The sequence below is a fragment of the Drosophila rhopaloa genome, unplaced genomic scaffold (assembly GCF_018152115.1).
Source record: "Drosophila rhopaloa isolate 14029-0021.01 unplaced genomic scaffold, ASM1815211v1 contig_3, whole genome shotgun sequence".
Lineage (NCBI taxonomy): Eukaryota > Metazoa > Arthropoda > Insecta > Diptera > Drosophilidae > Drosophila > Drosophila rhopaloa.
Window position 1 is genome coordinate 13847308 of NW_025335123.1, and position 18188 is coordinate 13865495.

The 18188-nt window shown below is 35.7% G+C and overlaps 1 protein-coding gene across 6 annotated transcripts in view; it reads left to right on the forward strand.

Annotated features, from left to right (window-relative positions):
- Positions 1–18188, forward strand: part of LOC108049020 — a 105277-nt gene that overhangs the window by 78908 nt on the left and 8181 nt on the right. For all 6 annotated transcript variants that reach the window (XM_017130030.2, XM_017130025.2, XM_017130026.2 and 3 more), the window contains 5 exons: positions 15886–16105; positions 16541–16804; positions 17043–17154; positions 17223–17415; positions 17526–17734. In XM_017130030.2, the coding sequence (XP_016985519.1) occupies positions 15886–16105; positions 16541–16804; positions 17043–17154; positions 17223–17415; positions 17526–17734 (998 nt within the window). The remainder of the gene's footprint in view (positions 1–15885; positions 16106–16540; positions 16805–17042; positions 17155–17222; positions 17416–17525; positions 17735–18188) is intronic.

Below are 18188 nucleotides of genomic sequence, written 5' to 3' on the forward strand. Positions count from 1 at the left end.
AGACACATAAAATCGCAGTTTAGGTATACATAGTTTTTAGAACATAAATTAATTTATTATCTTATTTTTGTAATCAATATAATAAATTTATGTGCCAGGCATCGAAACTAATATTTTTTTGTTATAATGACTTGTAAAATGATTAAGAGTGTTAAAACGGTATACAAATTTTAGGAAAAATTTAAATTCCAACAAAATACAATAATATTTCTTATAAATTAGTGCAATCAAGTCCCCGATTTTATCGTTCAGTTGCGTTTCTTAATTACATTCAGTACCTTGAATTTCGCTAGGTGTACCTATGTGCACGTATACATGTGTATGGCAAACAAGACATAATCAATCACTTAACCCAAAAACGCACACCAAACGTTCGTTTCAATTAAAGTTTCGTTTTCATTCACTTAGCCTGGGAAAACGAGATGGGAAAAATCCAGAAAAATGGGAAAGGCAAGCCAAAAAAAAAGCAAAATCATTTTATACACTGGACGAATTGGCCCGGGCAATTATTGAGATTACAGCCAATGAGTAATAAAAGGAAAATTGGGCGCATAATGATGAGTCATTCTCCTTGATACGAATACCTTAAGCTCCATTAATTATCATGATAGTTATTGGATATTTATAGGTTATCTTTGCCGAGCACACTTCGAATCTTATTTCAAGCATGCCCAGAAACTTTTTAAAATTTTTTTATTTATTTCAGTTAATTTAATTAACATTGAATCGCATTGCAATTTGACACACAAAATTCCTTTGCCAATTTATATTGCAGCTTCCCCTATTGACTTAATTTTAGTAAATTCCATTGAAATTCATTAATTATTTAGTAGTAATATTTCATGACAGAATTTTTTGTAAATTAATTCTTAATAAACAGTTTTTAAATTTTATTTGCAATTTTAGCTGCTTATCCTTTTACGTGATTTCACTTGTATTAATATTTTTTTGCATTGCATCACATTATTCGCAGATGTGAAAATATCAAAAATAAATAAAACGTGAATTTCATTTTCTTGCTTGTGAGAATCAAAAATCTCATTAAAAAGTGCTGTTTGTCTTGCTTTAATTATTACCCAACGAATATATACTTATAGATTTTGGGTTTTTTAAGCAAACAATATCAAAGAATATATTTTAATTATTTACATTGCTGGCAATCGCGTATGAGTTAATGTCGCAAAATGTAATTTCCTAATTTAATTTCCCAGTAGATATTTCTTTTATTTACCTTTCCCAATTGTGGTTCAAATGATAACTTATTTCGAAAGTTTTTTGTTTTTTTTTTTTGCAAGCAGGCCAAGGAATAATTTTTGCCGCTACTTTGATTTCAGTTTCGTCAAACACACACAGTATTGTGTGGTTTTTGGGGTGGAAGTGGGTGTTCTTGGGTGGTTTTCTCTTTTGGAATAGGGAAATGGTGGCTTTATCGCCGACTGTTCGCGACGGAAGCTTTCAATTTCCGCTGGCAGCACCCGCTTTTCTATATGGATTGGTCTGGTCGTTTCTGGTCTCGGCCAGTTCTTTTCCTCTCATATTTTTTTCGACTCACATAATTCGCATATTCGCATATCATCGTGGCGAAAGTCGGAAAAAATCGTGAAAAATCGGTGGGGTGGGTTGGGTTGTAATTTTCAAGTATATAGAGATACGGGCGGGAAAAGAAATCACAGAATCTGTTGCTTTCTTTCGCCACTGTTGCTGTAATTGAAGCCATGACGCAAGCGAAACTCGCTTCCAGCAGCATTTCAATGCCTTTCTCCGATATTTCCCTCGATTTCCCATGAAAACCACCCCCCCTCCCCCTCAGAATTGCTCGCTCGAAAATAATTTGTTTTCATCCGACACGAAAGTCTGCTCGCGACAAGGATAAGGAAAAGTGTAATGCAAAACGGCAGCGAGGATGTCCTTTAAATGATTACGACAACTCAGATTGTGGACCGACAACCCTTTGAGAGCAAAGTACATACATACTATATATATGTGGCCATATTTTATTATTTGTAAATAAAATGGCGAGAGGCCAAGGGCCACCTGATCTGCACTCAAATCACATTTTGTCACACATTTAGCATAATTTAGCACTTCATTTGCGAGCGCAAAAACCGCGACAGCTGCCTGCGAAAACTTTTCAACACAAAACACGCCTCCTTTTTTTTTGGTGGCCAAAAGATATATGGATGTGGGCTGGCATTAGGTTGCAAAGTGATTATGATGCCCCGGGCGACACGTCAACAGACAGCAAATCCCAAACATAGATATATACACACTCAGAAAAACCACATTCGGAAAAATGAAAATATATATTAAGATTTACACAAATTTGGTTGCGTTTTTACCGATTCCTCCATCGGAAATTTGCTTTCACAATCGTTAGTCATGTAAACCTCTTAAGAATTATAATAAAAATATATTTTTGGGTAAATTTTTCGTTAATTTTATAATGTTTTCAAATTTCCTAAAAATTGGCTTGCAGAAAAGTGCCAAAAAAATGCACTTCTAAGCTCATAACTTTTGAAATAGACATCCGATTTCAAAGTGGCATATTTCTAAATGATTATGGTTTAATTCTCTAAACATCTGTATTTTTACTTTAATTTTTATTTTTTGGTCGATGTTTCGACATTTCCAAATTTTCAAAAAATGGGCTTGCAGAAAAGTGTCCAAAATCTGCTCTTCTACGCTCATAACTTTTCTTACAGACATCAGATTTCAAAGTGGCATACCTTAAAATGATTGTGATTTGATTCCCTAAAAATCTGTGTTTTTAGTTAAATTTTTTTTTTTGGGTCGATATTTCGTCATTTTTAATGATGTTACCCCTTTCCAAATTTTTGAAAAATTGGTTTGCAGAAAAGTGGCCAAAATCTGCACTTCTAAGCTCATAACTTTTCATACAGACATCCGATTTCAAAGTGGCATACCTCAAAATGATTGTGGTTCAATTCTCTAAAAATCTGTATTTTCACTTTAGTTTTTTTTTTTTGGGTCAATATTTCGTCATTTTTAATGATGTTACCCCTTTCCAAATTTTCAAAAAATGGGTTTACGGAAAAGTGTCCAAAATCTGCACTTCTAAGCTCATAACTTTTCATACAGACATCCGATTTCAAAGTGGCATACCTCAAAATGATTGTGGTTCAATTCTCTAAAAATCTGTATTTTCACTTTAGTTTTTTTTTTTTGGGTCAATATTTCGTCATTTTTAATGATGTTACCCCTTTCCAAATTTTCAAAAAATGGGTTTACGGAAAAGTGTCCAAAATCTGCACTTCTAAGCTCATAACTTTTCTTACAGACATCCGATTTCAAAGTGGCATACCTTAAAATGATTGTGGTTTGATTCCCTAAAAATCTGTGTTTTTAGTTAAATTTTTTTTTTGGGTGGATATTTCGTCATTTTTAATGATGTTACCCCTTTCCAAATTTTCAAAAAATGGGTTTACGGAAAAGTGTCCAAAATCTGCACTTCTAAGCTCATAACTTTTCTTACAGACATCCGATTTCAAAGTGGCATACCTTAAAATGATTGTGATTTGATTCCCTAAAAATCTGTGTTTTTGGTTAAATTTTTTTTTTTGGGTCGATATTTCGTCATTTTTAATGATGTTACTTACCCCTTTCCAAATTTTCAAAAAATGGGTTTACGGAAAAGTGTCCAAAATCTGCACTTCTAAGCTCATAACTTTTCTTACAGACATCCGATTTCAAAGTGGCATACCTTAAAATGATTGTGATTTGATTCCCTAAAAATCTGTGTTTTTGGTTAAATTTTTTTTTTGGGTCGATATTTCGTCATTTTTAATGATGTTTCCCCTTTCCAAATTTTCAAAAAATGGGTTTACGGAAAAGTGTCCAAAATCTGCACTTCTAAGCTCATAACTTTTCTTACAGACATCCGATTTCAAAGTGGCATACCTTAAAATGATTGTGGTTTGATTCCCTAAAAATCTGTGTTTTTAGTTACATTTTTTTTTTTGGGTCGATATTTCGTCATTTTTAATGATGTTACCCCTTTCCAAATTTTCAAAAAATGGGCTTGCAGAAAAGTGTTTAAAATCTGCACTTCTAAGCTCATAACTTTTCATACAGACATTCAAAGTGGCATACCTCAAAATGATTGTGGTTCAATTCTCTAAAAATCTGTATTTTCACTTTAGTTTTTTTTTTTTTGGGTCAATATTTCGTCATTTTTAATGATGTTACCCCTTTCCAAATTTTTGAAAAATGGGTTTGCATTATTTTATCCTTATATTATTTATATTTTTTAAATTTATTGAAGCGTACTGAATTTTTGTTATCCGTGTACGCTCCTCATTCACCGAAAAATTGTCATGGGCAACAAATTCCACCTGCGATGACACGAATCTCAACATCAAAAGTACACATTTCGTGCGGTTGGTTTACCTTACTTTCGCCCACTCTTTCGAAATTCCACACACAAAAAAGTCTGGAGAAAGTTTTTGTTGTGCTAAAAGAGCCTAAAATTACAGCTCATATATGATACGATAAATGATTGTATGTGTGATTTATGTTTCACTCAATGGTTTTGGTTTTTGTTGTAAATTGAATGGAAATTTGAGTGAAGAGGGAAAATATATTCAACGATAAGTATTATTTTCATTAATTTAAGAGTTTTGAAAAGGGAAAGTAAGTAAAATACCTAAAATTTGTAAGTTTTTCTAAAATTAATAAAAAAAAATGCAACGATTTTTAATTGACTCCAGAAATTTATATTAAGAAATTTAGTTATGTTATTGACAAAACATTTTAAGATTTAAATACATACGTATACGTAATACAGCGATTTTTAGCCATTTTTTTTTAGCTCGCAGTTTGACAATATAAATATAATTTTTCAATTTTACACAACGGAATTCATATATTGTCTGCCATAAAATAAATAGGATATTGTTGAGCAAACCAAATGCATAACGAAAAAAAAGTTTGAGGCAATACTCTGGGCGAACTAAAGTGCTGCCAGAAATTGCATATATAGCCGGCATATAATTACGATAATACTGACTCAATTGGGGATCGTTATGCCACTCGACTACCACAACTAATGCCCTTTTGAAGAGGGTGTGTGTATGGGCTTATGGGTGTTGGTGTGTGTGTATGTGTGTGTGTGGGTCACTGTGAGTTTGGCCGGCATTTGCATTTTGGACTCTGGCCAACCGCAAAATTGCTAGCCAATGACCCTTCAGGACGTGTCCTGTCGGCTTTCTGCGGCTTATTGGCCAATTTGCAACTTGATTAACAAAAGTGCATGAGGTCAGCGATCATTATGCAACTCCAGTGGCACTTTTGCGGCTTGGGATGGCAGTGTCAACAGCGAAACATTGTGAACGCGCAAAATACCGGCACTTTAAAGGCAATAAACCTTAATTGCTGATTACGCAGACACAGACACAGACACACACACACACACACATTCAAACATAAAAAGAGGCGAAAATATTTCAATAATCTTGCGTGCTTTGTTGAATGTAATTCTCATTATACGAAGAGTATCTGCGACTAAAAGAGCAGTTACCAAAAAAAACAAAATCGTTTTGCCAGCATAATTTTTTTAAGTCGCTCTTGATAGTTTTAATAAATTATTTAATTATGCTATAGCTATTAATATATAAGGTTAGGAATTTTTAGATTTTTTTTATCCAAGTTATTCTTATAATATAAACCAAAAAAACCATTTAGATGAGCCAAATCCATAAATAGCTTCTAATATGGAAAGAACAAATATTATATATAAAGCAAGTAATTTTAGACACTATTTATTTTTTATCAAAGGGTATCTGGAGTTCGTACGAAGGGTTTCTTTTTTTTCTTGGTGTGACGCATAATTTGAAAATTGAAATTTTCCTCACGTACAGGACGCCGGCAGCGACGCCAACTCAGCATCCACTTGTCAACATGAATTTCGAATTTTCTCTTTTCCCACTCCCCGCCCCCGAAAGCAGACATTGTTCAAATTTTATATATCTGTGTGCGGAAAGAACCCTCTTCATCTTATAATCTGGCCACAATTGGTTAAATCAAGTTGACATCAAAAGTGCATAACTTCCTGTGCTTGATGAAATTTATAGTATTTCGTTTTCTAATTTAAAACATTATATCCGCATTATATTAACATCACAATCAAAAACATATTTTAAAATCAAAATCTGTTTCCGATTAAGAAAATCCTTCTGACATAAAGTGAATTCTTTAATTCGCATCATGGCAATTAAAGTAATTGAAAACATATTCTAGAGCATTTTTAATTCGACTTTCAATTATTGGTTTTTTTTCGCGCTTTGTTTTACTTCTCGCATTTCATTTTAAATACATTTATGGGTTTGTTTTTTTTTTGCTCAATCAATGACACCCATTTCCGGGAAAATGGAAAAGAAATCGAATCATTTGAATTTCAATGGCAATGAAATGCTGACACGAATCAAAAGAAATAACAAAAAAAATATGTGACAAAAATGCTAAGCGATTTCTGGTTTTTAAATAATTAACATAATTAAGTGAATGGTATTTGCAGCCAATTTGAAATTATACCACCTAATAATACAAAATTGGGCATAAATTTTGTACGCAAAATGTAGATGACTTAAAACGTATTCTATTTTAGATTTTGATATAACAATAATGCAAGGTCCACAAAAATATATTTGACATTTTGAAGATAATGATTTGCAATGTAATAAAAACTTAAGACGAATTTTAAAAATGTATTTATTTGTCAGAGTTTGCCTTTAACTAGCAAAGATTTTTTTATTTGTATGTTAGCATGATTTTATTTAAGTTAAATGATTTAAGTGAAACTGAGACTCAAGCTAATTTGATATTTTAAGCTTGACATGTATTTAAATCAGCTGCCTAAAAATATTTGAGACATTAAAGAATTTTTCCAACAGTGATAACTTTTTTTTTCATATTTCTAAACATAAAATTGGAAATGTCTATCTGCAAAGGAAAACGCAAACATGAGTCAGCCAAAAATCCATTTTAGATGGCTTAAATAATTTGATAAAATTAAATTTTTTGGCTATATATTCAGCAAAGGCCAGTGTAAGCCCCGAGAATGGGGTCAGAACTCCTTTTTCCAGCCGCTGGGTAAGCGTTCTGTGACCAATTAAAATTTAAAACGACCCCCGTCCCTGGAAATTAGGAGGGAATATTCCCCAGTTGCTGACATGTCAAACATGGCCCGTAGTTTACGGTGCCCAACGCAAATTTCTGGTCTTCATTTTGATTAAACGCAAACAGGGTGGCACGAAAAAATTAGTTGGCTTTTATGCAAATGCATGACGACGGCCCCTCGCAATTTTCCCGGGGGCAGAGTTTTCGGCCATTTGACTGCTCGTATCTATCTGCGGGGTGGCTGCCCTATCGCTTCCATCTGCAGGTAACCCCTTGTCAGGCCGCCGGAAAATCGGGGAAAGCGGGGGCCAGTGTGCTGGAAAATCGGGGGGGGAAAACGCCAGCTTTTTTCGCCCTGTCTTTTTTAGTATCTTATCCGCTTTCTGTTATTTGATATTTGCGCTTTAATGAATTTTAATGCTTTCATTTCTTTTAACGGGCTACGCTTATATTTGCTTCTTTCAATTTTTTTTTTTTGTGGTAAATTATTAATAAGGAAGTTTTGCGCTTACGTTTCAGTTATTCAGTTTTTGTGTGTTTGGGGGCAACAGATTTTAATCGTTTTAAAATGTTGTTTCTCTGACTTGAAGTCAAGGCCACAGCAACAACCAACCCTACACCCACAATCCACAACCCACACACATAGACAGCTACACACGCACACCATCGCTCACAGGCACCGCGAAGAAAATATCACGCATACGCCGCGTTGTTTCGCTGCATGTGAGAGAATTCCGTGGCTGGCATCGTTCGCTGTAAATTGTAATCATCAAAGCGTTTTTTTCAGAACCGCTTGGTGTTACTTCTTACAGTGAGTGTGCCAGTCCGTACACAGAAAGAAAACTCCCTTTGAAAGCTCCTTAAGGCAATAAAAAAAGACATCACCAACGCAAAAAAAAAAAGAAACGAAAGCCTTCTTTGGCAAGCCAAAGTTCTATACCCTTGCAGTCAAAATCGAAATTATGTTGGTCAATATAGCCAACGGGCTCAATCGGTTTTAGGATAATGAATCTGATAGAGTCCGCCAAATTGGATATCCTTTTGAAAAAGAAATAGCCAATCGATTGGGGAAAATATATTTAAAGACAGCGAAATAATAATATTAATTTTTATAAAACGACATCATTGAATAAGAATAGAGTTAATTTAAATTGAATAGACTCAAAAGCAATTCTTATAGATGACCATATTTCGGATTCAGTTTATTTGCAGCCAAAAACTAAACATTATATATAGATTAATAATTGGTCAACATCCAAATTATTCAAATTTTGTCCGATGGTTCTATGTAAACTCTAGATATTGTCCTCTGATTAGTATAAATAGTTATAGATACATAGAAGATAAACTTAATGTGATTCAAGGTAATACCCACTGCAAGGGTATAGTATGTTCGCTATGATCGGAAGTGTGTTTAGATTTGATTTTCAGCTCGATTTTTGAGCAAGGAATCTGATTTGAAGAGCGGAAGTGGAAGTGAAAGCGGAAGCGTCAACGGAAGCGGAAACGTCGCCGGCAGCGGAAGTGCAAGTGAAAGTGAAAGTGAAGTGCAATGCAATTGCGCCGTGATGCGATCATCTATACACGCACACACGCACACACTCACACTTGCTCACACACACGCACACACGGGCCAAAACAAAAACTCACAAAACTAGAAAACTAGAAAACCAAAATACAAATAAAGCACTCAAAGTCACTGGAAAATCGGGGGGCGTGGCAACGCCTGTCACGTTGCAGTAGTTCGCCATGACATGTGAAAATTTCCGCCTTTTTAAAAGGGTTTTCATCACGTTCGTCACTGCCAACTGGATTTTGTGACTCCAAAGAACGCGAGAAAACCCAAAAAGGAAGTCACATAACCATGACTAAAATTCAGATTTACAAGGATATAAAATATAACCATTCACTTATGTCTGGTGTGTTTTCGGTTTTATAGTGAAGTCAGGACCAAAATATACAACAATAATATGATATAGTCAAATTTTGAATACCTATTCCACAAGAGTTTTACACAACTAAATATATTTTTCTAAACTGGTAAAAATAACACTGCTGTATATTTTTTAAATTTAACAATTAATCCACCAAAAATAGGAAAAGAATAGGTTTAATAAAAACGCGATGCAATTAATGCGATATTTTAATGGATAAATTTTGATAGAAGATGTTTTATTTTTATTTTTTAAGTGACTTAAAAACCTTACTAATTTCTATAGCACCCCGTATATCTCTGTTTAAGCAAATCAGATTATAAATGTCCGCAATTCTAAGTCTAATGAAAATCGAATAACAACTATTCGACATAATAATTTTCCAGCACACTTACTTCTAATGCTAGGTTCATGAATACTTTTAACCAATGGAAGACGAATATTGAGTGTCCTGGCAAATGGGAAAAAAAAAGAAAAAATAGGAATTCGGTCCAACTTTTGTTTGGTTGATTTGTTTTTTTGTTTGCCGCTTGTCGTTTGATTCCTTTGCATCTTAGCGGGATTGGTTTCCTTTTACTTTCCCCGGACTTTTGTTCTTTCGCCTCGATTGTTTCCGTGTTTATTTCGCTCATTTTTTCCCCCACATATATCTATTGTTATTCGGTCTGCTTTTTGTACCTATGGCCAACTTTGATAACAGACTTTTCTGCAAATGGCAGCTGCGGAAAAGCCGGGGGTTTGGGATATGGGGGGGAGGGGTTGGTTTGGAAAGTCGGTCGCAGCTGAAATCGAGATGAAATCGTAGCAGTGAAAAGTAAAAGCAATTTCCAGTCACGGGGCCCTGAAACCAATTTTTAACTTGCCTGGCAACAATTAACAAGCAATCGAATGCAAATAAGCCAATAGGAAAACAACAAATCGAGTGCTGTGAGTGGGTGAATGGTGGGTGGGGGGTGGGTGGTGGTGGTGGTGTAGAGTTTCCCTTCCCTGCCGACCCGACTTGACCCATAATGCCCCCATTGACATCATTAATGACACCCCAAGTGTCCTCCATTTAGGCTGAACAAGCAGAGGGCCAAATTTCGGGGGTTGACTTGGCTTAATACAAAGCAAATAGCCGTGGCTAAAAGGGAAATGCCTGAAAAGTCCAATGACAAGCTGCCCAAAAAGAAAAAAGTCGAGTACAACGAAAAACGATGCGCAACAAATTCAAATGGCAAGATAAAAAAAATGTCAAGTGTTCTTCTTGACACGGGAAAATGGAGGGAAAATGGCCATTTGGATGGGGAGAATATAGAGTGACAACCCGGGGAATGGGATAAGACTACATATATCCACCAGAGGCTGGGACGAAAATAGCCATGAATTAGTCACTTCCGAAATGATGTCCTTCTGCGAGACAATAAATCAGTGATGTCAACCCAAATATTGTATGAGCTTATGCCTTTCTAAATTGGCTTTAATCTGGACTGAATGAAACGCACCATTCCTACAAAAAAGTAGTTATCGAAATCACAAAATTGGGGTATATTTTATATTTTATATTCTTATAAAAATTGCAGAAATTTTTCATATATACGTATTAAATCAAACCAAAGATAATTTAAATTCAAATACAGAAATAAATAATACAGGTTTCGAGGGATTTGTATTGATTCTGTTTTGGTTTTAATAAGTGTTTTTAAAGAATGTAAGAGTATATTTTGAGTCGGGAAGTCTTAGAAATTTATTCCAAAAACCAATGTTTCATTTTTTACTACTTACTTTTATACACCTTTCTAATTGATTTGAGATTTTTACAAGTTGTTAAAAAAATTGTAATCTTTTCTATTAGCATTATATGCTGGTTTAATACGAAAATGAATTTATTTACATCCATGTAAAACCAAAGAGATTTGTTAAATTGCCTTGAGGCTGGGTTTCTTTTTTTAAATTTATTATCGCCTTTAGAGACCAGTTGATATTGGACATTTAAATGTATGTTTCTTGACTTTATTCCGGTTGATCCGACTGTCCATTATGCGGCGAGTCATTTGCAAAATGTCAGCCCATTGTGCCGGCACTTTATGCTAATGCAATGTTGCGTGATCCTTGAAGGAATTGTCATCGCCGCAGGGGAATGAGTTGGGCTTGGTTGGGTTAGAGGGATGGCTAATGGATTTCCGCGGCGCATCAAAACATAAAAAGCGCTCCAGATGAGTTGGTGGGTGAAAAGCGGGTGAAAAGTGGGCGCCGTGTCATTTAAATGCGGCAACAAATCCCGCCCAGTCATGTGGCCCAAACTGCATTGTTGGCCAAGCTACAGGGTCACAGTCATGGCCACGGCCATTTTGTGTTGTGTAAGCGGAAATCCTTGTGGCCAGAAATTGAAAGGATGCCTGCCTGGATGGATGGATGGATGGATGGTTGATGAGTGACGAGTGGATGACGCAGCAGGACTTGCAAACAGGATTAGCCGCTCTCATAATTTACGCTGAATGGATTAAGTATCCCAAAGAATGGATTGATGTGCCAGCACTGCCAGGTTTTTATTTAAATAACAGGGAATTATGATCAATGTAAAATTAATTTACTTTTTATGAAAATTTATTCTCTTAATAGCTTAATTAGAAAAAATACAAAACAAAAGGTTACGAATTTGATCCTTTTAATAGTTTTATTTAAACAATATTTTCAATAATTTCTATGTGATAATTTCTACTAAATTAATTTTAACCTGGTTATCCTTAAATACTATTAACTGTAGAACTGTACAAAAAACATATTATTAAAATAAATAATTCAATTGATTGCATTATCTTAATGTAATGCAACGTTTTTTTTTGTAATCTATTTAGACAGTGGATAATCAATTGATTTATTTATTTTAAAATTGTGTTTTTTTGTACTAATGTGTAACTATTTGCATTTCGGCTTTGATTTATAGTAAACTTATTCGCGAAAAACTGAAAAAAACAAGCTAACATCGGTGCGGTTAATTATCCCTTATTTACCAATCAAATTGAGCTTGAAGCAAATGGATTTTTATTTGATTCCATCAGGTATAGGGGAACCTATTTATATTTGCTGTACAATCGACAATTGATGCACCTAAAATTGGTTCATTTAATGTTTACACCTGCCAATCCAACCGCTCTATTTGCGGTTATTGTGCCGAAAATGGAATTTAATTTGCAACACGCGTGTGGCCACACAAATCAACACAATCGCATCTCAATTTGGGGCATTGGCTGTGTTTGCACTCACCACACATATCATCTTCACCTGCATTCTGCTCAAACACCCAAATGGACTGTGAATCACCAGATGGAGGTTTACCAAGTTGCCGTGCAACAGTTTCGCTTTCTAAATGTAATATCTAGAATAATCACAGGTTTTGCAAATATTTTGTATAAGTGAAATATCAAGATAATTAACTGATGTTAATTTCTCTAGAAAAATTGACTATTGTTTTATTTTTGCAAAGAATAGATAAGTAAATAGTTCTACAAGTTGATCGATTTTATTAAATTTAATAAATCTCGTTGTTTAAATGCTTGACGTAAATCTGAAAAAAACCATGTTAAGAAAAGTAGTGTGAAACTCCTCAAATCATTACCATGTATATGACTATATTTCATTTAATTCACTAAATATATTATAACTCATATCATAACTGCTTAAAAATCATCTAAGCGTGAACGACAAAAACCTAATTAATGTTATAAGCGATACACTGCCTGGCTCCTCTCAGTTTCTAGTGGGCAGCCCATTAAATATCTCCAGTTGTGAAGGAGCTCTTCTCGCGTTCCATTTCCACTCTGCCGTAGAGCTTCTCGGGTTATGGACCATCCACCATACCACACCATGGTATTGCTATTCCCGGGTGTCAGTTGGTCTGATTTGTTTGCCTTCGCCGTCTTGGCAAGCGGCCATTACAAGTGGCAAGATGAAATAGTTGCCCGGCCAGCCTTCGGTTCCCCACTTTTCCTCACTTTTTCTCACTTTTTCCACATTTACCACTGGGAGGCCAACAAGCGATGGCCATCAATTCGGTTGTTTGTTTTCATGTTTCGTGTTGCATGTTGCTGCCGTGCAGCTGCAGCTGCAATACGATAAGTTGCTGCCGGGCTGGGATGAAAAATGATCAACCGGATGGGCTTGGTATTTGTGTGGGAACTTTGAGTTGCGGAAAAAGAGAAACATTAAAGCGAGGCGTAAATCCAACTAACCCAAGATGGTGGGGGGTCTTAACTGGCCTTAAAAAATAAAATATATTGCTCATCCGCGGGCGCTGTGCCCGCAATTTCTTCGCACACACGCACTGCCCCAAAAAATCTGACCGAGCCAAAATCCACAATCGTAACCATAACCTTATGGTTCCTCCATGCAAAGGAAAACCTAAGACCTCGTAATACCCTACGGTCTAAAAGAAAATATATTAAAGTCTTAAGAAATGCCTGGGACTTTTCTAGGAGCGATTAGCACAACTTAGGCATTGAAGAGATTTAATTTTCTCTTTTTCCTTGAATTTGAGTTAATTTATTGTTTATTACTTCTTAACCGAATACAATCAACTCAATACTTAAAAGGCCTTGAATTTTATAATGACTTGTTCTAATTTCTATAAAGACTTAAGCTTTAAATAATTAAAAATAACTTAGCTGATCATTTCTAATCAGAACAACAAATTATTGTAATTGATAGATTAAAACGATTGCTACCCTTTTTTTTAAAGAGGAGTGAATTATAAGCTAATAGAATAATATAACAAGTTTAGATGCCTATATTCCTCCTTGAGACGTTCCTAAACAGAAATATCTCCAAATATTTTATGATAACAAATATAATAATCTATCAGTTATCAACTTAAAAAGCTTTCCATTGCTTTCTTGAATTTTAAAAAATTAATGTGCATATTTTAGTGCCATGGGGTGACAAGTGCTAAGTCACCCCAAGTTTATATGTAGGGTATCAAAGTCTATGCACGACCGCAGAAAAACAGGGCGAGCAAGCGATTTCATAGCCTACTTAGCGGCGCACGCTGCGAGTTATTCAAATTTGAATTAGGCAGGGCCACCGTTTTATGGCTCCCACTGTCTGTCTGTGTGGGTCGTTGTGCGGTTGTGCGACTATCTATGTGTGTGTGTGTTTTTTGGCCGGGAAGAGAACCGAAAAATATGCAGCATCTGCGTGGTAGTCGGGGCAAAACTTGCGGCATAAAATGTGTGGCACATGTGACGGCAACGGTGAGCGCTCCTTAATTAGATCATAGTTCCCATCTTGGCGCAGGGCAGCATTTTACTGCCATCTCGCAGAAACACGAACCAGAAACACAAAGAGCCCTTGGAGCAGTGGAAGAGCCAGGGCCAAAACACCATCAACGTCATGCCCGCCATCATCGTCCTCATCATTGTACAGTGGGCCTGGATCAAGGAATTCCGTTCAAAACTCAAGGATAAGGGCATAATTGAAACCATTTTTTTTTACAATTTTAAAAAATGCCATTGTGACTGCAAAAATATAATTTTCACATACCTCGAGTTGAGCAGGCAAACAAACATTTATAAATAACACATATGGGTGGAAAAAACTAATAATAGAAATCTTATTATTACAAACTAATAATAAAAATACCTCTACGTTCATGAAAAATATAGATAAATTACAAGCAATATTAACAGAAATAATATAAAATGTTTTTAGAAAATCTCAGTAATAATATAATTAAACTCAAATTCAAGTTCGTAACCTAACCCAATCTAAAAAATATTTAAGTTGGGAACAAATTTTTGCATGTTAAGATTACAGCGATAATTGCTGTTGTAAAATAATATCTTCCTACTGAGATTGGAAATAAGAATCACAGTTGTTTAACCAACAGCAACAAATTCCATGAGAATAACTCAATTAATTGGCTTTCGACCCACTGTGCGTTGGGTAGTGAGTTGTGGCACATTATTGACTCACGCGCCGCATCGAATTTCCAACTCAATCATGGGCAGAAACGTTGGCGGGGAAAGGGGGCAAGGGGCAAAGGGCGAAGGGAAAATGAGGAAATTGGGGGAAATGGGAAATGGGATGTTTCGCCTGCTTTATGACTGGCAACTCACGCGACGCCACTCGCCATCGTTTACGGTATTTGCATTTTAATTGAATTGAACTAAATTATTTTGTTTAGAGTTGAAGGAATTGCCAGCCATTGAAAGCCTCAAAGTAGGCAACAGTTTCACCAGTTTCACCAGAATGTAAAAGCCACAAGCCGCTAAAAAGTTGAGCCAAACTTTTGACATAAGACTCTGGCCGCAGGAAGAAAGTGAGATTGTCGGCGGTGGGTCCAAAGAAACTTTTCTAATGGAAGGGCTTACCCGCGATGGCTGATTGGGAATGCCATCTTAGCCAAACTAAAACCCAGAGTGCGAATTAAGAGTTAAGTCGTTTCGAAAGTGAGAAGAAGCCCAAGTTTGACGTGCGAGAATGCACTTTTATGTAGGCACCTGGTCTTGAAACCTTTGGGTGATTGCATTAGAAACTTTAGAAAATAATAAGAAAAGGAAATATAAAATTTAAATTTAATTTAATAATAAATTTAATTTAATACTTTGGTGTTAAAAACAAATTACTCCCAAACATTTAATTAATAAGTCTTAAAAAGTGTATTTGCTAAACCAAAGTCTGGCCAAACAGTTTTGTTCATTTAAATTAATCAAGAACAACACTGTATTTACGACTTTAATTTGATCATGGGACTTTGGTTGAGCAGTAATTGAAAGCCAACTTGTTTCAATCAAAGTGCAAAATGCAATCTTTTATGCCACAATCTAAAATCCCGTTGCAGATGAGTTCTGCGAGGAGTATCCGCACAACCTGATGCCCACTCCTGGCTACTGGATAGAGTGCTCCCGCCAGAAGATCACCATGCCCACCCCGCACACCATTTGGGACGAAAGCGACTCGGAGCACGAGGACATCCGGGCAGGAAGTGCCAGCGATGCCTATCTGGAGCGCGAGTGCAGCGATCTCTACGAGGACGACGAGGATTCCGAGGCCACGCCCAGGTCAGTGGTTAACCGCCCTTTTAATCCTTGATATATACATAAATATTTTAAATGGTTTTTAAAAATACACAGAGAAATCTCTCTCTGAACAAATTTACTTAAAAACCTATATACTTGTAGCAGGATTGCTACCTATTAGTTTGTATAAGTTACGGTATTCCTTAGTAGTTGTTGTTGTAGAGCTTGCTCTCGCTGGGCTCTCTCTCTCTCTCTTGCTCTCATCGCTCTCAAACTCTATCAGAGAGTTGGGGTTTGGTGCGAGTTGGGAGCGGAGAGCGAGATCAGTTGATAGCCAGCAGTGATTGTGACCAGGACTTAAAACTAAATAAAAGCTATAAAGTATTAAATTAAATACTCAACAGTGTTATATTATATCTTTGGGGATATTTATATTATAACCCTACATACTTACCTCCAAACTATTGATCCTTGCAGTCCGCGAAAGAAGACCACCATCGAAGAGCAGTGGGACCAGCAGGGCGCCTTCGAGCTGATCTCCGTGGAGCAGGAGACGTACGAGAAGTACTTCTACGGCACGGAGCACTGGAACTACTTCACCAGCGACGAGGACCTCGGCCCGGTCATCCTGTCCATCAAGCAGGAGACGCTCAACGGACGGGATCAGTTCCGCATCCTGGTGCGGGCTGGATCCTACACGGTGCATGGACTGATTCCGGCGTCATGTGTGTTTGCCGATAGGTAATTTATCATTTTTACAATTTCATTGTTTTTAAATGTAAGCCTCTATAAATATAAAGTTAGACTTCCTACAAAAGTTACCTTTTCAAACATAGTATTCACTATGGCTTTAAAACCTCTTATAAAAGTGCCAAGAATATACATTTAAAAAAAATTACTTTTTAACGGGATTTAAACATCTTGGCAGATGAATTTAATTTCAAAAAAATATTAAAAATTGATTTTTAACAATTTGCAGATATAATCGCGAGGAAGTAGTTAGATCTTTAGGTAAAGAAGTTAATTTAAATCCACCTTTAACGTTAGGACAATTACCCGACACGCCAGAGGAATTATTAAAATTAGATCAGGTGCGTATTTCTATATTATTTTGTTATATTTTAGACCTTCTCAATGTATTGTTTTTGACTTTGGCTAGGTTTTTATAAAATCAGAGTTAAAAGTAGGCGTCATATTTGTCAAAGAGGATCAATATACCGAAGAACAAATTCTGGACAATAATGAAAATTCACCGCTCTTCGACGAATTCCTCACATTGCTGGGCGATCGAGTTCGGTTGCGCGGATTTGATAAATACAAAGGTGGCCTTGACACGGTGCACGACCTGACAGGTGAGATTGCCACCATTATATAACACTGTGTAACATTTTTAGAGGAAACTAAAAAATAATAAAAAACTTCATTAATATGTTGCCTGATGTTTTGTAAACTACCTTTAAAGGTCTATTTTCCGTCTACACGAACTGGCGCAACATCGAGATCATGTTCCATGTGTCCACGTTGCTGCCCTACGAGAAGCACGATCCGCAGAAGCTCCAGAGGAAGCGCCACATCGGCAACGACATCGTCTGCGTGGTCTTCCTGGAGGCGGATAACACCCGATTCAGTCCCGCCTGCATCAAGAGCCACTTCCTGCACACCTTCATCCTTGTGAGTCTTAATTTAAATATATTTATTGCTAAAAAATAAGATAAAATAGATATGAATAAGAATATTCATTTGATATTTATTTATTTAATTTATTTAAAGAATATATCCTTTCTTTTAACTGGAAAAAACCTGTCCCATTTTAGGCACGTACAATTGGTTTTAAAATATTTTAAGATTAATTAAATATATAACAAGGATTTTATGATTTAACTATATAGCAATTTTATCAATAATTAATATGTTTTTGTCGTAAGGTACTCCGGAAACACAAAGATAGTTTAATTACGAATAAATGATATATAGTTATTTTACTGCTCAGATTTTCACTTTTTTAAAAATAATTCATAGTGATTTTATTTGGTAAATAATATGTTTGTCATAAGGTACTCCTGAAATACTAAGATAGTATATATGTATATGGTTTATATATAGGTATTTGACCGCTGATTTCTCA